General features: G+C 49.4%; 1 protein-coding gene across 2 annotated transcripts; it reads right to left on the bottom strand.

The window, feature by feature from the left end:
- Positions 1–275: 275 nt before the first annotated feature.
- Positions 276–20,133, bottom strand: WDR31 (WD repeat domain 31). 2 transcript variants are annotated; one of them, XM_062206924.1, is made up of 11 exons: positions 20,049–20,133; positions 16,107–16,200; positions 10,484–10,633; positions 9,924–10,053; positions 7,917–7,991; positions 7,066–7,210; positions 6,866–6,966; positions 5,704–5,771; positions 4,600–4,741; positions 3,195–3,357; positions 276–1,535 (listed from the first exon to the last, which is right to left on the bottom strand). In XM_062206924.1, exons 3-11 carry the CDS (start codon positions 10,600–10,602, stop codon positions 1,375–1,377), a joined length of 1,104 nt encoding a protein of 367 aa, XP_062062908.1. In that variant the 5' UTR covers positions 10,603–10,633; positions 16,107–16,200; positions 20,049–20,133; the 3' UTR covers positions 276–1,374. The 2 variants fall into 2 exon arrangements, with proteins under 2 accessions (XP_062062908.1, XP_062062909.1); XM_062206925.1 differs by having other exon boundaries at positions 20,070–20,125.
- Between the last annotated feature and the right edge of the window lie 6,681 nt (positions 20,134–26,814).

The following is a 26,814-nucleotide window of genomic DNA, read 5'->3' as shown; positions in this document are numbered from 1 at the left end:
CGCTGGTGCTCGATGACGTCACTTCCTCTCCTGTTAGTTCTCCCCTCTTCCAGAGCTCAAAGAGCCACAGCTGAAGAGTTCAAAGGCAGGCTGAACAATGACAGACAGGACAGAGAATATGATGCAGGCAGGATGGGTGAAGGGCCAGCAGATGGCAGTGTGGACAAGACACTGGCTTGGACAGAGAGGGGAGTAATTAGCTCGGGCAGCCAGTCAGCAGCCTCTGCCCTGCCTGGCATCTACTACAGCTCTGCCCAGTCCCCCGAGGGCTTCCAGTGAGAGAGCTGCGGCCCCACAGCCTGCCCGAGATCAGCCAGCTACATGCAGGCGTGGGGATTCATGCTCAGGGGTGGCTTTGCCCATCCCTGGGGCTCAAAGAGGAGCAGGAGGGGGACAAGGCGGGTGGCTGTGGCTGCTGGGACCAGGGAAGACAAACCGAAGCCGCCCCTGGCTGGGACTCTACTGGCCTCGGCTGCCTCGTGTCAGGGTTTGTCTGAAGGCAGGGGGGTGGGGTTGCCTGCAGGGGCACGCGGGCAGCCCTGAGCACCCTGGCCCTCCTTCTCGGAAGGGGCTCAGTGCTGGGCACAGTTAGTTGACTTCACCCCTCTCTTTATGTCTCTACGGCATTTCAGAGGTTCCTTTGTCTCACTCTGGCCGTGCCCAGGAATTAATATTTCACCAGATAAAAAAGTATTAACATTGCAAACGAACTCTTTTTTTAGCCGTAATCCTTGAGCTTCTGCATTTTCTTCTCCATGGAACAGGTTTGGTAACTCCTATAATTCTCAGCAATGCCCTTGAACTTGTCGGCCCTTCAAGCCATCTGAGGGCATACTTTCCTGCAAACTCACCGGCACTGGTCTAGGAACATACCAGGAGCAGGGCCGGATTTACCACTTCCCACTATGAGACTTGGCGTGGAGCCAAGGCTGTCGCTTTCTTGCCCTAACTCTGATTCTTCCCATTGCTGGTAGGCAGCGACTGTCGCTTAAACTCCTTGTTTACAACCCATTTCCTCCGTGGAGTCCCCATCCCGATTAGCTTTCACCTTTTTTCATCTTACAGAGTAACAGACTCAGGTCGTACACTCTGCCTCAGACAGAGGCCGACCACTCTTAACACCCGCAGGTCAGCGTTTTGAGCAATACATTTTTTTGGAAGAGTAATTCCAAAATTAGGTCCAGGCTTCGCACCTCGATACCTGATTGTGAACCACAGGACCTCAGACGACTCCCACCACTGATCTAACGCCTAACTGAACACCAGCAAAGGCCTGCAGCCCTAGACCTGCTCCCCCCAGCCCACTGGGAAAAGACAACGCCACACTGGGGAAGGTGGGCCGTGGTCTGCTGTTGTCCAGGGAGTCTCTCGGTCTCAGAACGCTGCCACTTCCCGCAGTTCCAGTCCTCGGCTGCGGTCCACTCTGAGTAAGTGAATTCCTCTGTTGAAACTTGTACACAGTAAGGAGACGGTGTCGCCAACGGCCAGGGAAGTCAAGGGCCCCGATCCATCCAGAGGCAAGGTGGACAGGCAGGCTGGGGAAGGAGAGCGGAGCCAGCAGGTTAGGCCCGGAGGACAACACATCACCCATGGCTTAACCCTTGGCAGGGGACAGGGCACACATTTTGAGAAATGAACCATCAGGTGCTTTCCTTATTGTGCGAACATCATGGAATGTAGGTGTAGCCTACTACATACCTAGGCTATATGGTAAATACCATTATGTACGGGGTCTGTTTTTAGCCAAAGTGCCATTATATGGTGCCTGACTATATTTTGAAACACAAGGTCTTTATGAGCCATGCAAGGAAATAAAGTGAGCGCTGCACACACAGGTGAATCTAACCACGTAAGAGAGGCCCCGCGTGCTCAAAAGAAAGTGCACCCATGGGGAAGTCAGAACTTTGGTCAACCCACAATGTCTACAGCAGAGGGTGGTACCCAGGCCAGACAGGCTGTTTATCACACAAGGGCCATGCTGAAAAGGTGCCCTCTGTTTCTTGCCCAGAGAACAGGCAGCGACCAGGGCAGGAAAAATAGCTAAGGAGACAGACCTGCAGCCGCTGGCTCTCTTCAAGATAAAGGAGGACGGGGTACCTGGAAGGTGGTCTTCATGGGTTTCCAGCCGACTCAGTCTCCTTCCACCTCTGCCAAGGATGTCACGTGCACCCACAGTTGGCAGGGCACGGGTGCCACGCAGTCAGCTCAATGTTTCAGAGCTGGTTCTTGCTGGCCTTAGGCCGCGGTCATTAACATCAGCTCTCCCCACCCACCTGCAGCCATTACACCCGGGCAGCTCAAGCAGCCAGCTCCAGGCAAGGGGACAGCAGGCCCTTACTGGGGACGTCTGCTGGTGGCTGCAGCCATCTGCGAAGTGCCACTGCCCCCGGTCCTGCCCCTGTCCTCACCTCCCCCCGCAGGGGTGGGGGATGGTGGCTGAATTTTCTGGAGGATTGAGTAGGACCGATCTGGCTTGGAGTCCTCTAAATTAATGCTATCCCTGTCTCTGGCGTAACCCTGTGTCAAGGGGGCAGTGAGGTGCTGGCAAACCAGGTTTCTGGATGGAAGAAAACAGCACTTATTCCAGCGCCTGTGCAGGAAACTCTCCCACCATGAGCACATTTTAAGCTCACAAAGGTTTAAACCAGCTTGGACAATTTCTGAATAATTAGTGGCTGGCCAGTAGGTGCTGGCTCCAGTCTCAAGGACTCTGGGGAGTCAGTGCCACAGACATCACCTTTCTGGTGCTCTGAAGCGCCTGACCTTGTGGTGACCTGAAAGTTTTCCTACAGAGTCAGAACAGGGCCAGGTCTGGGTGAGCCTCACTTCCTCCCACCCCGCTGGGCGCTGAGGCTCTCATTTTTGTCCTTGAAGAGGGGATTCAGAAGATCCAATTCGTATTCCCCTTCCCAGACACGGATAAGGAGGCTGAGGTAGGAAAGGCGTAAGAACTAAACACATCTGAGCCCTTAGGAACGTGTCTACACATCATGGCACCAGGGGACACACAGTAATGGCTACTAACCAGAGGCTGAAGGAGAGAGTCTGGCTTCCTGGCATTACGTCTTAACGGGCTGGCTAGCTAATGGGCAGGAGATGGGTGGCTTTGTACATGCTAAGCAACAGGGAAAGAGCTTTAAGGAAGCCTGCAGGGCTCTGTGTCTTCTGAGAAGCACCGGCAGCAGGTTCCTTACCCCCAGTATCTTGGTTCCAAATCTTCACCTTGCAGTCATGGGATGAGGTAGCAATTGCAGGCATCAGGGCCAGTGCTCTTGGTAGAAAGATACAGGAAGCAACAGTCTGGAAATGTCCCTTATACTCACATATTTTGTTCCGTGTCTGCCTTAGGTCCCACAACTGCAAAGTAATAGGAGCCAGCTCATCACACAGGTCGAGCACCACGCATGCTTCGTGCGTTGTAGTCATGCCCCTCCTCCCATTGCTAGATGGACGCCTTACCTTTCCCATCCCGTACACCCAACCACCTACACATCCAGTGATTACTTTCGCATCAGCCAAGTCCCAGACAGCCCTGGTTAAGGATACGATGGAAGGGTTGCTGCCCAAGTCCCGGCTGGGGAAGTAACAGCTCCCTGGCCTACAGCATGATGGAGTAAGACTTGCTTCCCAAGACAACTCAAGAGCTTCCTTAAATCAGCCTCTTGGCATCTGTGGGAGCCCCAAGATTAAGAGCATCTTCTCATAGTACATAGAGCTACTGACATGCGGTTTAATACCTAGTGTCTTCAACAAGGGAAGCGACGGTCCTGCCAGGCCCACCCTTACTGATTCAGGTCAGACCACCCCTGTAGAACAGTATTCATGAAACTGTGTCCAAAAAATAATGAAATCGCTGGAGACCATGTCACTCAAGGAATAGCTGTAAGAGCCAGAAACGCTTAGTTTGGAGAAGAGATGCAACATCCCAAGCCTGCAGCCCCCAATCCACCACCTGCTAGGGTGGCCTTGTGCAAGAGATTTCAACTGCCATGCCTCTATTTCCTCATCTGTAGAACCGGAATTCTAACAGAATACAACTCACGGGGTTTGCGGACTACGTGGGAAAGTGTGTAGCGTGCCCAGCGCAGTGTCTGGCACATGATAAACGCATGACAGAATGGGGGCTGTAGTTGTCCTATCAGGACCCCACACACTCCTGCTGGCTGACACTCCACGAGTGCGGAGGTAAGGGGCTGGGGAGCAGCCTTGGCAACCCGTCCTGAGAGTGAACTCCAGGGAGGATATGCGTGAAGGGGGCGGGGGATGGAGGGCCCTAAAGAGCCGAACTTCCTTTACTGTGGCCCCCTGTGCAGTGGGACTGGATCTGGTTCTTCAAGCAGTCCCTCTCGTAAGCTCTGCCATCAGCAAACTGGTTCTGTGTCCGGCTTTGCCCTCTCTTCACTCTCAGCCTAGTCCTCTTGTCTGCTACCTATTCAGAGAGCCCTAGGTTAATGGATGTGCAAAGGATCACTCCCAGTACGCACTTGAAACAGGCCTGAGCTGTTAGTGGAGCGAAGCCTGTGTAGTCCATCTAACAGCAAGAGGCCAGAGGAGATAACCTGGTCATTAGCGACCAGACACCTGGACCCACACAATTACCGTGGCTTCGCAGCCTTCCCCACCGAAGCCACTGCTGCAGGAGATGCACGTGTGTCCGTCCCCACTGACTTCGCAGTACGTCTGAATGTGCTGCTTGGCTGGAAACACGTGAGCCACCTGTAGCCCTCGACTGTCCCATAACCTGAAAGCAGGCAAAGCAGAAATGAGCTTGTGGCAAGCATGTCTGAGACACTCCTGTCACCTCCTGCTAATGTGAAGGCCTCGGCTCCTGGCTGCCTAGGGTAGCCACAGTGGGATGTCACGCTTTCTAAGCCACACCAGCGTCCGAGACAAGATCTAAAGCTGTTAGGAAGGTAGCAAAGTGAATGACATCTGAGTTCTTTCTATTTTGAGTTCAGTTAATAGGATTTCAGACCAAGTGCCTTCATTGCAGAGGTTAATTTACTAATTTAATCCTTCAGGGCATTTCTTTTAATAACAGGATATTTCTGTACCTGAGATTTAAGTTTTTAAAAAGATACTTAGGATACAGAAGCAGCTAGCATCCCAGGATCAGATACAAAAGATACAAAAGATTCATAGGCTTTGGCCACACTTGGTCATAGGGTAGACTGGGAGCTTTTTTTTTTTTTTTTTTTTTAATCCCTTTATCCTACCATTCTTATCATTAAGTAGGATCTCCTCTGAGGTCCAAAGTTCCTAGTCGTGTTCTCCATCTAAGAACTATTGGCGTCATTTGACTCCCGGGAGGCTTGACCCCCACCCCTGCGAGCCTGGGCGGGCTCCCGCCAAGGACTGGTGATTGAGCACACCAACACCAGCAGTGAGGGAGGCGGAGCAAGTACAGCCAGGCGGCCTAGGGGTGGGACAAGCCAGTGACTGACCCCGGGCTTGAGCGAGCACATGGGCACAGTGGGCGCTGGCCGCATCAGTGGATTCGACAGCATCAAGAACTGGGGCTTCCTTCTGGGCTGATACCATGGCACCCAACCTCGAACCCAGGGGACCTGATCAGAGAGGCCCTAGCATGGGAGGCCATGGGGAGCACCCAGCAGTGCGGAGAAGCTGTGTGGGAACGGTCCCATGAGCATGGGAGCCACAGCCTTCAGCAGGACCACCCTTGCCGCCGCTCGGTGAGCCCACCTGATGGCTTTATCCTCAGAGGTCTGCAGGATACACGGCTCCCGGGGGACCCAGCACAGGTGTGTGACCTGCAGAAAGCACACTTCTTAAAACGTCCCCATAGCAAGTCATGCCTCTGCTGCACTGCCCGTAAACTCTGCTAGATACCATCTCTGCCTCTTCTCGAGGCTGTAGAGCTGGGAAGTTTGGCTTAGAGTGGTTTCGTGTTTTGTGGATGCCAATCAGTTTTGCTGTGCCTCGGAAGCAATGGTCGCAGCTGGGGCAGAGTCCCTAAAGCCCCAGCCAGGTGGCAGAGAACTGCTGGCCAGGTGGCAGCCCCTCTCTAAGCTGAGACCCCTAAAGCTCTAAGCTCACGGGAGTCAGGAAGAGAGGGAGGGTCCTCTTTAACCCTGAGCCCCAACTGCAGCACGTGGAAGAGTTCTCTGAACAACCCAGGTAACAGGATTTTCTTTTCTTCCAACAACCTCCACAAATATGGAAGACATGGGGGCAAACACATCTTGCCACGGAGAGTCGTCTTTGAAATCAGAAAAGATGATTATGATGAAATTGGACAACTCCTAAAGGAACAGCTACCGTGCGCCAGGTGTAATGGCAGGCGTCTCATTTATATTATCTCATTTCATCCTCTGAACCTTATCAGATGATACAGCTGTCCCCATTTTATAAATGAAGACACTGAAACTCTTAAGAGCCTAAGGCTCTTTTCTTGGGATACACCACTAACAAGTGATGCGGCCATGACTTGATGCCAGGCAGGACTGACACCCCCAAAGGCTACACATTTTAAATACCAATCTGCTACCAGAAAATGACTGCTCTTCAAAAACAGAGCAAATTATACACAAAGAACAAGGTAATGTTATTTCTCTGCACGATGTGACATATGAAAAACACACAGCAGCATTAGCTGTGAGCCCCTGGAAGACAGGAACTGTCCTGGCTCACTAACCCAATATAAACTAGTGGCAGGATCTGCGGGGTCATCTTACCCAATAACCCCAAGAGACCAGGGTCTCACAGAAGGCTGTGGGGAGGCAGCAGTTAGGACCCAAGGCTCTGCTGCCTGCTGTGGGTCTCCTGATCTCTCTCCCAAGCCCTTTCCTTCCCTGTCTCATGCTCTCTTCCGCTGCCCTGCCCTGTGCCACGCTTGAGTTCATACCAGGTTCCTGGAGACAGATGCTCTCTCCACACACTGTCCAGTCCTCACGTCCCACAGAAGCAGGGAGTTGTCCCGAGAGCCAGTGCACAGCTGTGACGAGTCTTTGGAAACAATGGTGAGAATACAGCCTTTGAGATGGGGCTTGCGCAGGGCTGCTGGGGAAGCCCAGAGCTGTTGGGAGGAGATCTACTTTACTCTACCTGGACTCACAGCCAAGCCGGTGACCACCATGGCATGGCCAGACAGCTGCTGCTTGGGTTCCGCGGAGCCATGCAGGTCCCACATCATGACCATCTTGTCTCGAGAGGCACTAAAGAACTGGTTCGATTTGGGAATGCAGGCTACCTGCTCAGGGAAAACCAAAACCAAGCCAGAAGTCACTCTGTGTGCTTGTAGCTTTAGGCTTGAGAATGAAAATGGTGGCTTTGCTTAACTCGCACCCCATACCCACTTTATAGAAAAAAAATTATTTATTTGAGAGGTAGAGAGAGACAGAGACAGAGGCAGGCAGAGAGAGGGAGCTCCCATCCCCCAAATGGCCTCAGTGGCTGGGGCTGGGCCATGCAGAAGCTGGGAGCTAGGAACTCAATCCAGGGCAACCATGTGGGTAGCAGGGACCCAACTACTTGAGCTGTTCCCCAGGGTCTGCATCAGCAGGAGGCTGGAATCGGATGAGAAATCAGAACTCAAACCCTGGTATTCCATATGGGATTCAGACATCCCAACCTCACATTGCAACTGCTAGGCCAAACATACCCATACCCACTTTTTCAAAGAATAATACCCACATTTGGAATCTATGAATGGGAAACCCATTCAGTTCAAATTTCCACTTTTTTCTCAATGTTGTGCTATTCTCCCCTCTTTATGTGGTATATCATTACAGTGCAAGTAGTGTACCCATTATTCTCCCTTAATAATAACACCTTTATATTGTTGGGTGAGTACTATGCTAAGCTATAAATTCAGATGTTTCAGCCCCCTTGAAGACAGGTCTAGCCCATGAGACAGACATGCATGGAATTCATAACAATAACCATCTGACAATTACCTTGGTGATTTCACGTTCATGTCCTTTGAACCTTTTCACCACACTTCCAGTTTTCCAGTTATAGGCCACCACTGTCTGGGAGAATCATAGAATACTTCAGTTCAATCACTCACTAAAGTCTTTACCTAATGAAACCAGCCTTTACTCATTCGGCACCACACCTCCCGCTGCTGCTTTTTTTTTTTTTTTTTAAGATTTATTTTTTATTTATCTGAAAGGCAGGGTTTCAAAGAGAGAGAGAGGGGCAGAGAGAGATGTTCCACCCACTAGTTCACTCCCAAATGGCCGCAACAGCTGGGGCTGGGCCAGGTTGAAGCCAGGGGCCCAGAGCTTCTTCCAGGTTGCCCATGCGGGTGCGGGGGCCCAAGGACTTGGACCACCTCCACTGCTTTCCCAGGAGCATTAGCAGGGAGCTGGATTGGAAGTAGAGCAGCCGGGAGAAGAACTGGCGCCCATATGGGATGCCAGCACTGTAGGTGACGGCTTTACCAGCTATGCCACAATGCCGGCCCCTACTTCTTTTTCTTTTAACTTTTTATTTATTTTCTTTATTTGAAAGGCAAAGACATAGAGATCTCCCATCTGCAGGCTCACTCCCCAAATGCCAGCATGGCCAGGTTCGAATCAGACCAAAGCCAGGAGTCTAAAACTCTTCAGGTCTCCAAGGGGGTGCTAGGGATCCAACCATTTGCTGCATCCCAGGGTGTTCACTAGTAGGACACTGGACTAGAGGGGGCAGTCAGGACTTAAATCCAGGCACTCCCAAATGGGATATGGGTATCCTAAGCAGTAGCTTAACTGTTGAGCCAAACACAAACCTGGACTATACTTTCTCAGTTGTCTTTGGTCATTTGAATTTTAAAGTGTTCGGTTCATCAGTACCGTTAAGTAGATTCGCCCTGTTGTGAAACAGTTCACAGTTGTTTTACAAAAGAACTCACCCATAATCCCATCTGCCAAAGAGAATCATTGCTAAAAGTTTCCTGCCTTTTCTCAGGTGTACACTCGAATATTTTATTGTAAGCATTTCTCTCCCTAACCAGGATTTTCAAAGCCTCTTCCAGCGGGTCTCCATGGTCCATTGCTAGAGAGCATGCAGTTATCTATTATAATGGACTCAGAGCCTGCTGTGCTTGACCTGGTTAAATACCAGCTTCTTAATCTGCCAAATGGAGAGGATAATCCCTGCCCTATCTACCCCTCACAGAGATGGGAGCACTTCATGAGAGTAAAAATATCTACATCTACGATGATCCAGATATTAAGACACAATGCTGACAATTAAACTGAAACTTAGACACCTCCTGATTTCAGAGGCGCTGCAGTGTGGAAAGCTGCGCGTCATGGAACCCGTGAGATACATTACTATGCAAGGTGAACTTGGAGGTTCCAAAAGCCTAATGAAAATGAGAGGCATTATTAGGATTAATCTCTACAAAAAGGATCAGCATGTTTGCTAGCAATATCGTAGCTGTGAGCGTTATGACAGATCCAAATACGAAGGAGAAAAGGCAATCAGAGTCAAATGACAACGTAAGAAGGGCAAAAATATAAAAAGAAGGAATCCTGATGCACACCGGTTAGAGATGTTTGTCCAAAGAGCGGCACAGAAGAGACTAGACAGTTCCTTTTGTTGACACGGAACTTCGGTGTCTGTGTGCAGGTGTAAAAAGGGAGCAGCAGGAATAATGACGCTTGCCATCATAAAACACAAGGGGGTGGTCTGGCCTGGCACAGTGCTGGGCTCTTAGCCCTGTCTTCTCAGATGATCTTCACAACCGTCATTAGTACTAAGGTTGACACTGTTACCCCACTTCACAGGTAAGGAGACGCAAGCTCAAAAAACGTCAAGCCTTGCCAGAGTAACAGGCACAGGCAGAGCAGGAGTCCAAACGCCAAAGCCACATTTCTCCCCTCACCAGCCCTGCTGCGAGAAATACAAAACCCAGGCTTCCTGGAAAAGAATTTTCTCTTCCCTGCAGCCAGCTGGCTTCCTGCAAACCCCACCTTATCTTTTCCTCCGGAGACACAAACGTCTGAGGTCAGAGCAGCGACAACAGAGACGGCGTCCGTGTGAGCAGGGCTGTACTCTGGACATGCTTTTGTCTGGATTCTCTCTTCCGTAATTCCATCGGACCTGCTGACGACAGGAGAGGAAATGAGAGGCCCCGTGGCCCAGGAGTGGACAGGGGAAGGAGGGGAGGAACTGTGTGGCCTAAGGGAAAGGGAAACGCAGCAGAGAAAGGAGACCCACGGACATGGCGAGCAGCGGTACTATCTACTCGGAAAACCCCAGGATGACTGAGTGATTGGCGTCTGATAAAGCAGAGTCTTGAAGCCAGGAGCCCCTGCTGGCACCAGAGGCTAATTCCAAAGATGCGCAGCCCCTCCACGCGTGGGATCGGATGCAGGCTGTGCAGGCTACTGAGCTGACTGGTTCTTATCCAAGAGAAAACAGACCCAGCGGTTCGGGGAGGTCATCAATACTCCCTCCGGGCCTTCCTTTCCCTAGCCGAGGGCTGGGACAGGGCAAGATAAACCCGGGATGCCGGGTGGGAGCGCCGTACCTGTATTTGTTACAAGTACTGTGTCTGAGTTTGCTTTGCAGTTTCCCCATCCTGGTGCAGAGCCTACAGAAAACCTTCCGCGGTGGACTTTGCTTTGGTTGGCACCTGAGTAACAGCATCCCTTGTGGCTGCTTCTGAAAGTTGTGGTCCCTGTTTAGGAAAAAGATTAATACGTACCGTTCACTTTGTGAAGCACAATAATGGTAGTTTAGCTATATCAAAGACAAATTCCTTTTTTTTTTTTTTTTTGACAGGCAGAGTGGATAGTGAGAGAGAGAGACAGAGAGAAAGGTCTTCCTTTTTGCCGTTGGTTCACCCTCCAATGGCCGCTGTGGCCGGCGCATCTCGCTGATCCGAAGCCAGGAGCCAGGTGCTTCTCCTGGTCTCCCATGCGGGTGCAGGGCCCAAGCACTTGGGCCATCCTCCACTGCCTTCCCGGGTCATAGCAGAGAGCTGGCCTGGAAGAGGGGCAACTGGGATAGAATCCGGCACCCCAACCGGGACTAGAACCCGGTGTGCCGGTGCCGCAAGGCGGAGGATTAGCCTGTTAAGCCACGGCGCCAGCCAAACAAATTCCTTTTTTTGTTGTTGTTAAAAAAAAAAGGCTAATTGTTGGCCAAAAAGCTTACATTTGTATTTATTTTCTATTCCATACTTGTCTTCCCCATTTTTTTTCTCTCAATTCATCCCTTTAAAAAATAAATCTGTTGGAGATGTGTAAAGGCTAATTATATGCATTTGCTTTTCCTCTTCACTCTTCTGGCCCTTGGACCGTGGCCTCCAATAAAACACCAACAGATAAAACAAAAAATGAATTGTAAAAAATACTAAGCAGCTCCTCAATAAGTTGAACACACAATCTAGCAATCCTGCTCCTGGACATACAGGCGAAAGGACTGAAAACAAGTGTTCACACCAAATTTTGTTCACAAATGCTCCTGGTAGCACAGTTCCCAATAGCTAAACGGGGAAAACACTCGACTGCCCAGCAATGGAGGATGCACAAACTCTGATCTGGCCATGCAATGGGTATTAATCAGCCACGAAGAGGCATTAAATACTGGTACACGATGGACCTGGAAAACAGCACGCTAAGCAAAAGAAGCGAGTCGCAGAAATGTATAATTCCATTTATAAGAAGTGTCCATAGTTGGCAGATCTACAGAGGAAGAAAACAGACTAGTGGCTGTCAAGAGCTGGGGTGAGGAGGAGGATGGGGAGTGACTACTTAATAAGTACAGAAATTGCCTTTTGGGGTGATGGAAATGTTCTGGAATGAGACAATAGTGATGGCTGCAAAACCCCGTCTATGCATTCAGTGTTATTAATGGCAAATCTTACATGCATTCTACAATAAAATACATGTAATTGACATACAAAATAATTTACACTGGTAAAGCTGCTCAAAATAGAAGAGCCTTGGTTATTCTAAAAGGCTGAGCCTTCCTTGCTTGCTGGACTGTTTTTAAACACTTTCATTGAGGTGCTGCCTTAAATCCGAGCACCAAGATTATGGAGTGACTAGGTAACAAGAAGGAAGCGCTAAGACACAATGACGCTACAGGACACCATGTCAGCCATGACCAAGACTGGCAGTTCTCCCAGTGGGATCTGAGGACTCGGGGAGATCCCTGAGAGCTTTCCAGGGAGCCCAGGAGGGCTCCTCTTCTCCAGCTATGTCTCTTGCCAAGACCTGATTTTTTTGTTCTACTTCAATCCGAACAATATAGTGCAATAAACTGAACGCAAAGCACATACGAGAACACAAAGGTCTTGTATTTAAGCCAAATATTAAACAGATTTGCAAAATCCAAAGTAATGCCATTCTAACTAATTTGCTTTTGTTTTATTTTTTGTAAAATTACACTATTTATGTTAAAATAGAGTAGACTTATCATTGTTATAAATTAGTAAGTGCAGTTGCCTCTTGGTGTTCACAGTGGATGGGTCTCAGGGTCCCATGGACAGCAAAATCTATGGATGCTCTATTCTCGTCCATAACATGGCATAGCCTTGCACATATCCTACAACATCCTCCTGTACACTTTAAATCCTCTCCAAGTGACTTATAGTACCTAATATATGTGACTTTAATACCTAGTATAATCTAAATGCTATGGAACTAGTTGTTAGACTAAGGAATAACAAGAAAAAAGTCAGTACATGTTCATTTTTTTCAAATACTTTCAATCCACAGTTGGTGGATTGTTCCATGGAACACATGGGGATGGAGGACCACTATAAATATTTTTTAAATGTCTCAGTTTTAATCTCAAATGGAAGAAATCTGTCCCCAATTTATAACCTACATAAACAAAAGCTCTTTGGAATCCTCAATAATTTTTTTAAGGTGAAATGAAGTTTTAGCCAAAAACCCTGACAGCTGAGGCCAGCGCTGTGGCACCTACAATGCTGGTGTCCCTGATGAGTGCTGGTTCAAATTCCGGCTGCTTCACTTCCAATCCAGCTTCTTGCTAACGTGCCTGGGGAAGCAGCAGAAGATAATCTAAGTCTTTGGGACCCTGCAACCACATTGGAGACCCGTTTGAGTTCCTGGCTCTTGGCTTCACCTGACCCAGCCCTGGCCATTGCAGATTTGGAGAGTGAACCAGTAGATGGAAGATTCTCTCTCTGTCTCTCTCTCCCCCATTCTTTCTTTCTTCTCTCTCCCTCTCTATGCAACTGCCTTTCAAATAAATAAATCTTTTCTAAAAAAGGTTAAAAAAGACAGGGGCCAGCGCTGTGTCGTAGTGGGTAAAGCCACTGCCTGAGGTGTTGGCATCCCATACAGGCACCAGTTCATCTCAGCAGTTCCACTTCTGATCCAGCTCTCTGCTATGGCCTGGGAAAGCAGTAGAAGATGGCCCAGGTCCATAGGCACCTGCACCCACATGAGAAACCAGGTGGAAGCGCCCAGCTCCTGGCTTCAGATCGGCACAGCTCTGGCCATTGCAGCCATTTGGGGAGTGAACCAGCGGATGGAAGACCCCTCTCTCTCTCTGTGCCTCTCCTTCTCTCCCTGTGTAACTCTGACTTTCAAATAAATAAATAAATCTTAAAAAAAAAAAAAAGCTCATTGCCGGCATTGTGGCATAGCAGGTAAAGCTGCCACCTGCAATGCTGGCATCCCATATGGGCACCAGTTCAAGTCCTGGCTGCTTCACTTCTGATCCACTCCCTGCTAATGCACCTGGGAAAGCAGCAGAGATGGCCCAAGTGTTTGGGCCCCTGTACCAACATGGGAGACTGGATAAAGCTCCTGGCTCCTGGCTCCTCACTTCACCCTGGCCCAGCCTTACCTGGCTGTTGCAGCCATTTGGGGAGTGAACCAACAGATGGAAGATTTCTCTTCCTCTCTCTAACTCTGCCTTTCAAATAAATAAAATAAGCCTTAAAGAAACAAAGCTTCCATGACCAGTGCCATAGGGCAAGGGATTAGCACGGTTTCAGTCCGAGCTGCTCCACTTCCGATCCAGCTCCCTGCTAATGCACCTGGGAGAGCAGTGGAAGATGCCCCAAGTGTTGGGGCCCCTGCATCCATGTGGGAGACCTGGAAGAATTTCCTGGCTCCTGGCTTCGGCCTGGCCCAACCCTGGCTATTTGGGAAGTGAACCACTGAATAGAAGATCTATTTTTCTCTGTTTCTCCCTTTTCTGTGTAACTCTGACTTTCAAATAAATAAATCTTTAAAAATATTTATTTATTTATTTCAGAATGGCACAGCTCTGGCTGTTGCGGCCAATTGGGGAGTGAACCAGCAGCTGGAAGACCTCTCTCTCTCTCTCTCTGCCTCTCCTTCTCTCTCTGTGTAACTCTGACTTTCAAATAAATAAATATTCAAAAATATTTTAAAATATTTATTTATTTATTTGAAACAAATATTTAAACAAATATTTAAAAATATTATTTAAATATTTAATATATTTAAATATTGAATATATTAAATAATATTTTAAAATATTATTTAAAATATTTAAATAAATATTTAAATATTTATTTATTTATTTGAAATAAATATTTAAATAAATATTTAAAAATATTTATTTATTTATTTGAAAGTCAGAGTTACACAGAGAGAGGAGAGGCAGAGAGAGAGAGAAAGGTCTTTCAGCTGCTGGTTCACTCCCCAATTGGCCACAACAGCCAGAGCTGTGCCAATCTGAAGCCAGGTGCTTTTTCTGGGTCTCCCACATGGGTGCAGGGGCCCAAGGACTCGGGCCATCTTCTACTGCTTTCCCAGACCATTGCAGAGTGCTGGATTGGAAGTGGAGCAGCCCGGACTCGAACTGGCACCCACATGGGATGCCAGCACTGGAGGCAGCAACTTTACCCGCTATGCCACAATGCTGGCCCTTAAGTAAATTTTTTTTTTTCAATTTTTAAAAAGCTTGACAGCTACTGACCTAGAAATTAAATAATGTTAATACTTGATGATACTTATGAGAATAAAATAATAATGAAATATTTCCAGATTTACTTGCATTGTCTGCATTAATTCACAAGGTTAGAAATAAAAGGAAAGAGAAAAAATGATGTCTCCAAAGATGCTCATCCACTCCCTCACTCAGGACACAGCTCCTAAAGCACATCATTTGTGCAGGTCCTGTTCCATGAAACAGAAGGAAAAGAGCAAAGCCTAAAATGTGGCTGAAACACTGGCTGGGACTGAAGGAATCGGACCAGGGCCTTATCTCAGCTACTCCAGGTCTGGTGTCCTCTGCCACCAGCCATTCCCCGAGACGCCAGAGGGCCGAGGGAAGTTAACGGGGTGGTGGGAGCACCCGGTCCCCACTTCTCCTGGGGTTCTGCTGAAAGAATTCCTGAGGGCGTGACCAGCTTAGTTCTCCGAAGAACCGTCTACAGAGAGAACAGCAGCTGAAACTCACCACCACGTCAGGAATCTCATTCATACCCTCGGTACGAAAGACAGTTTTCCAGCAAAACGTCCGCCTCTATTCTGAGGAGCTGCCAGAACTGATCTCCTGATAAGAACAGGGAAGCAGCCCCGATGCTCAGCGCAGTAGCAAGCGCACTGTGCTTAGCATCCGGAACCTGAGCTCGCGCCCAGCCCTGCCTCCTGTCAGCATATCCGTCAGTGGTTCCATCCCCCACTCTGGGCCTCAGCCTCCCCTTCTGCAACATTAGGATGCTGGGCTAAAAGCTCTGTAGTAGCCTATCTGCCCCTTAAGGAAAAGGACCCTCGGTATTCTCTTTCCACCCCAACAGGCTTGCAGAGCAAACAGAAACACTTGTTAGGGATCTTAGGTCCCTTCCAGCTCAGCCACTCTCGGTACAACTCTCTGGGATAGCTCATATAAGATGTGCCAAGAGGGAAAAATTCCAGAATAATTTTCAAAAAGCTTAGGATCCTGTGTTATTTATAGACAGAGGGTGTGGGGCTTCCTACATGCCACCCTAACCCATTTTTTTCAGCATTGTCATCAAACTAAAGACAGATGTCATCCACAGATCTAGGTCACTGGAAATTGCAGCTACTATAAATGGACTGGGCCTTTCTAAAACTGATTGGATTCTTGGCTGTTCTCTCCAGAGAGCCAGGCTTCCCCAAAGGAGCGGAGTCCTAGGACATTCTAGAAAAAAGATTACTTTCAGAACTACTTACCCGAAAAGCGATAGGGTCTTCTTAGTGAGCTGCCATAGTCAATGATTTGTAATGTTTATCCTTTGGAAAACAGTTCAGCAGACACTTCTAATCTCTATAATCGTGAAAAGATGCTCCAGTTAATCTCCATTCTGTCTAAGCATATGTTTGCACTGACGAGATTTATAAGGTAAATAAGGAACTCGTTTAATTAGAGATTAAGTGAAGTTTTCCTTCACAAAGAAATACATATCTAACAAAATTACAAGATTTTATAACTATCATTATTTTCAACAATTAGAGTAAGTATACAACAATGTTAACTACATATCTCTTTTCAAACATACAAAATAGATTTAAATGCACTGTTCAACATTTTGCTTTTACTGATATGGTAGTACTTCTGGGAGCCAGTGTTGCGGCACAGGGAGTTAAGCCACTGCCTGCAACGCTGGCCTCCTATATTAAAGCACAAGTTTAGTCCTTGCTGCTCCACTTCCAGTCCACCTGCTGTGAGTGCACCCGGCAAAGCAATGGAAGAAGGCCCAAATTCTTGGACCTCTGCCACCCACATGGGAGACCCAGAGAGAGTTCCCAGCTCCTGGTTTCAGCCTGGCCCAGCCCCAGGGCCATTTTGGTCATTTGGGGAGTGAACCAGCAGATGGAAGATCTCTCTCTCTCTCTCTCTCTCTCTCTCTCTGCATCTCTCTCTCTAAAACTATGCCTTTCATGTAAATAAATAAATCTTTAAAAACAAGATCTGGAGAATAAGACTAGAAACATTATTATAGGTGGATCTCTTGACTTCTTGTCCACAGTCTCCATTACTTTATAAAGAAGAAACTTACTTTACAAAGAGGAAACAGTTTTCTTATATTTTAAGAATCCAAATGAATTATTTTTATTTTTTAAAAATCTATTTAAAAAGCAAACACACACACGCACACATACACAGAGGGTATCTTCCATCTGTTGGTTCACTCCCCCAGTCTTGTAACAGCCAGGTCTAAGGCAAGCCAAAGCCAGGAGCCCAGAGCACAATCTGTGTCTCCCTTGTGGGTAGCAGGGATCCAAGTACTTAGGCCACCACCTGCTATCTCCCAAGATCTCCAGCAGCAGGGAGCTGGAATCAGAAATGGAGTCAGGACTTGTTGCTGTGGATTCGTTCTGAGAGGAGGAACGCGGTGGGGGCAAGAGGCGCGGAGTCAAAGCTAGGAACTCTAATACAGGATGCACACATCCTAAGTGGTATCTTAACCACTGTATCAAATGCCTACCCCCAAAGAAGTCCTTACTATTGAGAAATAAAAGTAGTACAGAGGGGCTGGCGCTGTGGCGCAGCGGGTTAAAGCCACAGCCTGCATTGCTGGCATCCCATATGGGTGCTGGTTAGAGACCCAGCTGCTCCCCTTCCAATCCAGCTCTTTACTATGGTCTGGGAAAGCAACAGAAGATGGCCCAAGTCCTTGGGCCCCTGCACCTGCATGGGAGACCTGGAGGAAGCTCCTGGCTTCTGGCTTCAGATCAGCTCAGCTCTGGCCATTGTGGTCATTTGGGGAGTGAACCAGCAGAGGGAAGACCTCTCTCTCTCTCTCTCTCTCTCCCTGCCTGCCTCTCCCCTCTCTGTGTAACTGACTTTCAAATAAATAAAGTAATTCTTTATTAAAAAAAAGTAGTACTGAATAGTGAAAATAACATTAAGTGCATTAGTGTCTAAATTAGGACTAGTCTCCTAATCTGAATTACAGTCCCACTGTGGCCTTGGGCAAGCTGCTTAACCTCCCTGAGCCTCGGATTCTTACGTGCAAAACAGGAGAGTAACTCTATCACTGACGTCTGTGAGCCAGAACTGGCACCTAACATGTGCCAGGAACTGCTCCTGGTACTTTGTACTTACTCACTCATGTCATCTATTCCAAAGGCTCTGAGGTACTGGTGGGTACTGTTGGGTTCTTTATACACACCAGCATGTATCCGTTACATACCATTCTGCAGATGAGAAAAATGAGCTAGGGGGCACGACAGAACTTGTTCTAATTTACACCACAAGTAAGTTGCAGAGTTGAAACTCCAATCTAATCCAGCCAGTCCTATTCCACAGACGCTGCTATGCTGCACATCTACAAGTGCTGGTGCCCTGAAGCCCCCAGCCAAGTGTTAATAATACATGGCGGTTAGCAGCACGACTGCAACACTAGCAGTGTAACACTGGAAGCAGCAATTCCACCCTTCCTCATACTGCTCGGGGTGCACCAGCTAGTCCACACAGAGACCTTACTCCACTGGACCTCTGAGGCTGGAGGACACTAAACTCAAGCCACTTGTATCCCCTGAACGGAGTGACTGACCACAGTAAGGGCAAGCATTCGTTACGTAATACAGTAAGGCAAATAAAAAATCCCAAGAACAAAGTACTTGGAAAATGTCTATCTTTTTGTACCATTATGAGTAGAATAATCTATGAAAATATTATTCAGTTATTTTTCACCATGTTATACATGAACATGAAATATACTTGAGAGGAGGGGCAATCGATGTCTTGTCCATTTTTATACCTATGCTTTGAGCAGGGCCTGGCAGAATGTACACAGGAATGGATGAATGGCATACTAAGAGGAAGAGTGTGTTGTGTGGAGAGCTTTTTAAGGACTCAAACACATTGGGGCCAGCATTGCGGCACAGTGGGTTAAGCCTGGAATGCTGGCATCCCATATGGGCACTGGTCCATGTTCTGGCTGCTCCACTTCCAATCCAGCTCCCTGCTAATGTGTCTGGGAAATCAGCAGAGGATGGCCCAAGTGCTTGGGCTCCTGCACCCATGTGGGAGACCCAGATGAGGCTCCTAATTCCTGGCTTCAGCCTGGCCCTACCCTGGCCATTGCAGCCATTTGAGGAATGAACCAGTGGATGGAGAATTTCCTTTTCTTTCTCTGTGTGTATGCACAACTCTGTCTTTCAAATAAATAAATAAATCTTAAAAAAAAAAAAAAGACCCAAACACATAAAGGCCCTTTAAAACACCCAGCAACACATTGTCCCGTCCCAGGAGCAATCATCCCGAGTCGAGTCATCCCAGATTTCAGGCCTGTGGGGGATTTGGGGAAGGCTGTGAATCCCATTGTGGTTCTGGAAGTCTCCGTTGCTTCCTCTTGAAACCAGGCCCAGCTCTGAATCCAGGACCCATTTGTGTCCAATCTGCTTTCCAGACGCCTGGAGACACCCGGCGGTCACTCTAAAGAGGAACTCAGAGAATTCCCTCTGAACTCTCCATTGCAATAGTGTTCCACACACATCACTACATAGCCAACTGTTGGATTCCATCAAGAAACTGGGGACCCGAGGGCTGTCACTCGCTAAAGGTCACAGGGCAGAGCTGGGTAGGCTGCACCTTATTTCCCGGGTCATCCCTGGTCCATCGTCCCTGCAAATGCTGGCTTCCTAGCTCCCTTCCTCTTCCAGATCTCCCTCTGAGCACATCTAGCCTACCCTCTGGGGGACCAAGGCGTCCAAACCAGTGCTCAACGAGAAACGCAAGCCCCGGTAGAAGCACCAGAAGGGTGGTCTGCTCCGACCCTTAAAGACACCGATCTGGGAGCCTGCCGCCCAGGGAATTAGATGGTCTCGGCCAGTCACACAGGTAGGCAGCAGGTAGGCCAGAACTCCCGGGGCTGCGGACAACCTGTGAGCACTTTGCCTTTCTGGTTCTTCAGATCACGAATGCCCCCTCTCTCTGCCATTATACCGACGGCTGCAGCTTACTATTATTATTATTATTATTATTATTATTATTATTATTTTAATCTATAGGGATAGAAATGAGAGATGGAAACCAACAGCCTCCCAGTCCACAGCTGCCCTCCATCGGCTTCAGCCAGGTGGGCGGCTGCGGACAGAGAGCGCGAAGGCTTCCATCTCCACATCTGCCCGCCGCGCTCCTTTCTCCCGCCTGGACCCCAGACCCACCGTGGGCTGGCCGAGCTGTACCTAGGGCCAGCCAGGACGCGAGGCCAGAGGGCGTCCGAAGTCCTGGCGCTCCGCAGCCTCCCGCGCCTCCGCCCCTAGCAACGAGGCGCGCGTTGCTAGGGAGAGTCCCTGCGAAAAGCCTCCGGGCGCGCTCGCTGGACGCCGAACCGCAGTTCCGCTCGCTCGAAGTCTCCCAGGAGCGGAACCCAGAGCGCCTCCCCTGGAACAATGTATTGCTGGGGTAAATAGAGATATTGCTTATTTCTTTGGAAGTCGTTCCAGCTTCCAGCCCTTTAGAGAGATCCCTCCTTCGGACACGTCCCTCGTCCTCTACTGGCTCCTTTCATCAAACTGTTACAGTCCAGCAAGAAACTGTCATCAGTACCTTCTTGGGATCCAAATGAGAAGCAGGCTCCAAAAACTAACAGCAGCTGCTGGACAGTTTTTAAGGTGGCAGTAACATCACCTCCAAAGTCAGTTCCTCTCCGTATTCCTGGTACACAGCGCTGGTTTTAGTATGTAGTCGGAGCTTGTTGAATGAATGAATGACAAGCCAATATCTCTTTTGCACCTCCGGTGGTGTTGCTCTGTCTCCCAGAAACACTTTCTTCAAGGAAGATTTGTGAAGTTTCTGAAAGTTGGGTGCTTGTGTGGGGAGTGGGGGTGGCAAGAGAAGCTTGCCTTCACGGAATATCAGGGTTGGAAACAAAAACAAACAAGCAAACAAAAGAATATCAGGGTTGGCCAGTGTCTGTATCTTCCACCCCCACCCCACCCCTGGCAGGCGGCAGAGCAAGGACATCTCCTCCACAGCATCGCTGATGGCTTCCTCCAGCCCTTGCTGCTGCCTCCATGATGATGGACTCATTACGTTCCGAGTCCATGGCCTGTTTTGGGGGAGATTTCCTCTTGGCAGGGAGCTGGGACCTGCCTCTTTGCCCCTTGCAATATTGACCTAAATTCAGAGCTAAGGGCTCTCCCTGCAAAGTTAATCCCTCTTCCCTATTACAGGCTGGCTAGGCACACCAGGGTAGACTTAACTGCTTTGTCATGGGGCACTGGGCTAGGTTCAGGGAAGCTACATGCTTGCCAGATCCCTGCCCTCAGGTGCTCCTGCTTTGGGGAGACAGCCTCCAGGGAGAGGCTCGAGGCTTAAGGCACCTGAGCCTCCCCAGCTGGGGTCAGCAGGAAGCGCTCTCCCTGAGCCAGACCTGTATATCCACCTGCCTCCCACCCAGCCCCACCTAGCTCCAGATGCCTCCTTCTTGATGTGACTCACGCTGGAAATATCCTCTTCCTCTAAACCTGTTTCTCCTCTTTTTCTCTCTCAGTGCTGAGTGCTACCATTCACCAACCATGCAACCCCAAGATCTGGGAGTCTTTTGTAATTTCTCATTCTTTTCCTTGTTGGAGGACGATTCCCAAGACGTCTCAATTCTGCCTCCCAAATGTTCCTAAATATAAAATTCTGTCCACTTGCTTCAAGCCATCATCATCATCCCAGTGTGTGATTGATTAAAAATGACCTCAAATTCTTTGCAGCTTCTTCTACTGGGGCTGGCCTTCTGACTTGTTTTAACCAACAGAAAATAGGGAAAATGACATTATGGAATATCTAGGTTTAAGTCCCAAAAGGCCTTACAGTTTCTATTATCTTCCTCTTGGAACGATGCACTATAGGAAGACAACCAGGCTACTACTCTCTTTGAGAGACACGGTCCATCCAATAGCTGTCACCAAATGCCAGATATGTGAGTAAGACTATCCAGTCCTGGCTGAGCCATCGAAGGACTGCAGCGACATGAGTGATCGTAGGAAGGACAGCCCAGTCCAATGTACGAACCCACAGATTTCTGAGCAAATAAACAGCTCCTGTTTTAAACCAGTAAACGGCAGGGTGGTTCGTTACACAGAATAAACAACTGATATGCAAGGATCATCATGTCCAAACTCCTTCGTTAGGTCTATAAGGCTTGGTCTACATCTCTCTCTCTTTATTTATTTATTTATTTATTTATTTATTTGACAGATAGAGTTAAGATAGCAAGAGAGAGAGAGACAGAGAGAAAGGTCTTCCTTCCGTTGGTTAACTCCCCAAATGGCCACCACAGCTGGCGCTGCGCTGATCCGAAGCCAGGAGCCAGGTGCTTCTCCTGGTCTCCCATGCGGGTGCAGGGCCCAAGCACTTGGGCCATCCTCCACTGCCTTCCCGGGCCACAGCAGAGAGCAGGACTGGAAGAGGAGCAACCGGGACTAGAACCCAGTGCCCATATGAGATGCCGGCGCCGCAGGTGGAGGATTAACCAAGTGAGCCATGGCGCCGGCCCAGTCTACATCCCTTTAACTTCATCTTCCACCTCTGCCACCCACAGAGTGTGTTTGTTTAGTGGTCTAGACGACTTGAAGCTTCCGACTGACCGTGCTAGTTGTCGCCTCTGGGGAGGGGGTTTTGCCTTGGCAGAGTGTGAGGGCTGGCCCTCGGGTCCACCTTTCAGCCCAGGGAAGGGATCTCCTCCACAGCGTCCCTGCCGTGGGCTCCTGCAGTCCATGTCGATGCTGCCTCCGGGATGCTGCACTTGTTACCTTCTGAGCCAGGGGCCTGCCTGTCATCCTTGAATCTTTGCACCCACTGTCCCCTTTGCCCAGAGTAGCTCCATTATGTCCTCTCAGTCGTCTTTGGCTAACTACTTATCCTCAGCTTACAGGCCATCTCCCTCCCCACCTCCAAGCCTTCCCCAACCATCCCTCTCCTCCTGAAGACTGGCTCAGCTATCCTTCCGAGTTTCCACTGCCCCCACACTGTCCCCAGCGTGGTGTGATTTTTCACTTACTGTTTCTCTCACCCGACTGTGAGTTCCGTAAGGACAGTCACTGATGGACACACGGACAGCTGGTGTCTAACAGAGGGCCTAGCATAGTACTACCATAGAATTTTCATCACAATGGAAATGTCCTGTGTCTGCACTGTCCATCGCTCTAGCCAATAGCCTCACGGAGCTATGAAGTACCTGAAATGGGGCTAGTGCCACGGAGAAACTGAATTTTAAATTTATTTATTTTAATTAATTTAACTTCAGATAGCTATCTGAGGCTAGGAGCCATGGTATTGGACAGTGCAAGATGCTCCGTAAATATTTCCGAATATGGGGCCGGCACTGTGGCCCAGCAGGTTAAGCTATGGCCTGCAGTGCCAATTCCAGTCCTGACTGCTCTACTTTGATCCAGCTCCCTGCTAATGTGCCTGGGAAAGCAGCAGAGGATGACTCAAGTCCCTGGAGACCCAGAAGAAGCTCCTTGCTCCTAGATTTGGCCTGGCACAACCCTAGCTGTTGCAGCCATTTGGGGAGCGGAACTAGTGGATGGAAGATTTCTCTGTCTCTCCTTCTCTTTCTCTGTAAATCTACCTTTCAAATAAATAAATCTTTATTTTTCTTAAAGTAAGAAAACCTACTGCCTGCCGCTCTGCCTTCCGTAAATCTCATCCTTGTTCTTGGCTCTTTCGCCTGAGTCGGGTGCTTTCTCTGGGCATGGCCCCGTCTGGTAATGCCCTTCTTCTGATGTGGTTTTGTTCTAAGAGCCCTCTGGAGACAAGATCTGGGCTCATCCAGTTTGGTTTGACCTGATCGGAGAGGAAGATTCTGCCTGGGGGGCCTGGACGTCATCCTGGGGGACCCAGGTGGTCTGAGTTTGCCTGCTCTGACTGGCTGCCGACTTTGTCTTCAGGGTGACGGCTGAAACTGGTTGTGCTGCGGAAAAGTGCCGGGAAGAGAAGAAGCCGCAGTGCTGATAGTCACTGCTACCCCTGGCAGCCAGGAGACTTCCAGTCCTGGCACCGGGGACGCTGGCTGGCGGACGGGGCCAGGGCCCCACCCACCAGGAAGCCAAGGATGGGTCTGCCGCCCAGGGAGCGAAGCCTGGGGGAGGATGGTACTTTCCAAAATGTGCATTTAAAAAAGTCTAAAAAATTTAAAAAGACCAAAACTAAATGTCATAGCAGGTGAAAGGGCAGGTTATAGGGCAGGAGGCACACATCGCCCCAGTTTTACAAAAACAAGCACAGTCCTGCCTGGGGTGAACGTATACGTGAGGGTCTGTGACTCTCCTTGGAGCAGGTGTTCACACCGTGTGAACTGGGTGAGGGTCTTTGGCAAGGAGAGAGCACAGTGCATGGCAGTAAAAGGGACGCGCACCTGCCACCCCCTCTGCCTGGAACGCTCCCGCCCCAGATACTCTCCTGCCGTGGTTTTTCCCGTGCTTCTCTGAGCCCCTGTTGGGTCATCCTTCCCAGACTGGCACCTCCGCCATGCCACCCCCTTTCCTGTAATATTCGAGTCTTTTTCATAGTGCTTGTCACCACCAACAGTATATGACATATCCAGTTATTTTATTTGTGCATGAAAGGAGACTTTGTTCTTGTTTTCAAGATTGGTTTATTTATTTGAAAGTCAGAATTACAGAGAGAGAAGGAGAGATAAAGAGAGAGAGAGGTCTTCCATCTGTTGGTTCACTCCCCAAATGGCCACAACGGCCAGGGCTTGGACAGGCCGAAGCCAGGAGCCAGGAGCCAATAGTTTCTTCCGGATCCCCCACATGAATGAAGGGGCCCAAGTACTTGGGCCATCTTCTGCTGCTTTCCCAAGCACATTAGCAGAGAGCTGGATCAGAATTGGAGCAGTCCGGGCATGAACTGGTGCCCATATGGGATGCTGGCACTGTGGACTACGGCCAGCACCGAGGGGCAGGAGCAGCTCCCCTCACCCCCATCACAGCTCCCCAGGTCCCCTTAGAGCTCTGAGCAGTTTTCCAACTTTTTTTTTTTTTTTATCATGATCCTCAAAAAGAAATGCATTCTCTCCTCAAAGCGGTTACCTATATGCACAGGTTCAAAAGGTCGGTCGACGGAGCTAAATGATCCAATTGGCTTTCACAAATAAATCTACAATTACGCAGCACCTCATTCTAGAAAACAGTGGGTATTCCAGTGAGCTGAACAGAGGACGATGGCTTTCTAGGCAGGAAAGGGTTGAAGAAAGCATACATCCGCTAGGTTCAAAGTTACTCTCCTTATTGGATTAAAACGGGGCGGGGGGGGGGGAGAGGGGGGCTTCCTTACCCTGCCAGCTACAGCTGGCTTTCGCAGGGATTTGGCTGTGCCCCGCCCCCCGCCCTTCCTCCGCCTTCTGATTTCTCTGATGGTCAGATGAACAATTTAGCTTTGGTGACGACTGGGTTTCACTCTGATAATTTGGAGCTTTCACGTGAGTGTGAGTGACTCCATTGTGGCTTGTTCTGGTCTGATGGGGCCTGGTGCAAGGGGCTAGTCCAGGGCGACAGCCTCCCATAAATGTTAACCATATACCAGGGTATGTAACCGAAACGACCAAACACCTTACTCTGACCTTGTTTCTCTCCCTCTCTTCCTGCTTTCCCTTCTCCTCTCCTCTCCTCCCCTCCCCTCCCCTCCGTTCTCCTCTCCTGAGTGGATAACCCCACCTGCCCAAAGGCAGAGGTTCTAGAAGGGTGGGAGGGTTCTTTCCATCCTGATCAAGGGGCAACTATACAAATGCAGACCCCTGGCTCCGCCCCACACTGAATGGATGAGAGACTTGCAGGACGGTCTGCAGGTTGACCAGCCCCCTTTCTTTGAGGCTTCCTAGCCTGCAACCCCATCGATTCGGCAGTCCCACCAAGCTTGAGAGCTACAGCCTGGGAGTGGCCAAGGGTCCCCGGGCACAGAGAGCACCTGCAGCCCGCAGGGCTTGAGGCACGTTAAGGGAAGGGGCTGGGTTTCCTGTTCCAGTTCAGCTCGGCGGGTATCAGAGGAACCCAAGTTTACACCAGTAAATCCGCCCCAGTCCTAGCTCTCTGCTCTGTCCGGAAGCACCTCTGGGGTTTTGGCTGCCGCTGTGCGCTCCAGCCTCCTGGGGCCTGCCCTAGGGCCACTCCCAGAGAAAGGGCCCCTGTCCCTGAGGACTTCAGCCTCTTCCTCCTCCTCTGGGTCCCCACAGCCTCTTTTCCTTTCTCTTTTTTCCTACAAAAAGCACCTCCTGTTTTCTTTGTTTTTTTCCGCAAGCTTTAATAGTTCCCCACTGCCACTCCTTGGAACAAAAAAATTCTAACCTCAGTCTCTAATTACCGACCCATCTCTACTCCCAACCCCAGAGGAGGGAAGATGTCCTTATGGGCCATCACTCTCCTGCTGGGATGTACCAGAAGCTGCCTTTTTAAAAAGAAATACACACACACACACATATATTTAATTTATTTGAAAGACGGAGTTACAGAGAGAGAGAGAGAGAGAGAGAGAGAGAGCAAGAGAGCGAGAGCTTCTAACTGCTGGTTCACTCTGCAAATGGCCACAACGGCAAGGGCTGGGCCAGGCCGAAGCCAGGAGCCAGGAACTCCATCGAGGTCTCCCATATGGGTGGCAGGAGCGCAAGTTTGTGGGTCATCTTCTGCTGCCTCCCAGGAGCTGGATTGGAAGTGCAGAGTAGCCAGAACCAGACCCTGATACAGGACGCGGGGGTCCCAAGCAGCGCTTAACCCGCTGTGCCACAACGTACACCCCTGACCCCATTTGAGAGATGAGAAAACTGAGGCGAAGAGGGATTAAGAGACCTGACAAAGGTTCCGTAGCTGTCAGTGGTGTAGCTGGCATGGAACGGACATCTATCACACGCTGTGTTCTATCACACGGGGCAATATTTGTCTATATGGAGTGACAATGTGTCCTCACTGGATGATGGCATCACTCAGCACTGCCCTG

The sequence above is a fragment of the Lepus europaeus genome, chromosome 12 (assembly GCF_033115175.1).
Source record: "Lepus europaeus isolate LE1 chromosome 12, mLepTim1.pri, whole genome shotgun sequence".
Classification (NCBI taxonomy): domain Eukaryota; kingdom Metazoa; phylum Chordata; class Mammalia; order Lagomorpha; family Leporidae; genus Lepus; species Lepus europaeus.
Note: the sequence above shows the minus strand (reverse complement) of the source record. Positions and strands in the feature narration are given on the sequence as shown.

What these genes read in the sequence shown, in the direction of transcription:
- WDR31 (XM_062206924.1), bottom strand. Translation starts at nt 10,602, where the DNA reads ATGCTGTTACTCAGGTGCCAACCAAAGCAAAGTCCACCGCGGAAGGTT. An exon ending in TCTGAGGATAAAGCCATCAG is followed by an intron (nt 4,742 to 5,703) that starts GTGGGCTCACCG and finishes GCCTGCTTTCAG; the next exon opens with GTTATGGGACAGTCGAGGGC. An exon ending in TTGGAACCAAGATACTGGGG is followed by an intron (nt 1,536 to 3,194) that starts GTAAGGAACCTG and finishes CTCCTTCCCCAG; the next exon opens with CCTGCCTGTCCACCTTGCCT.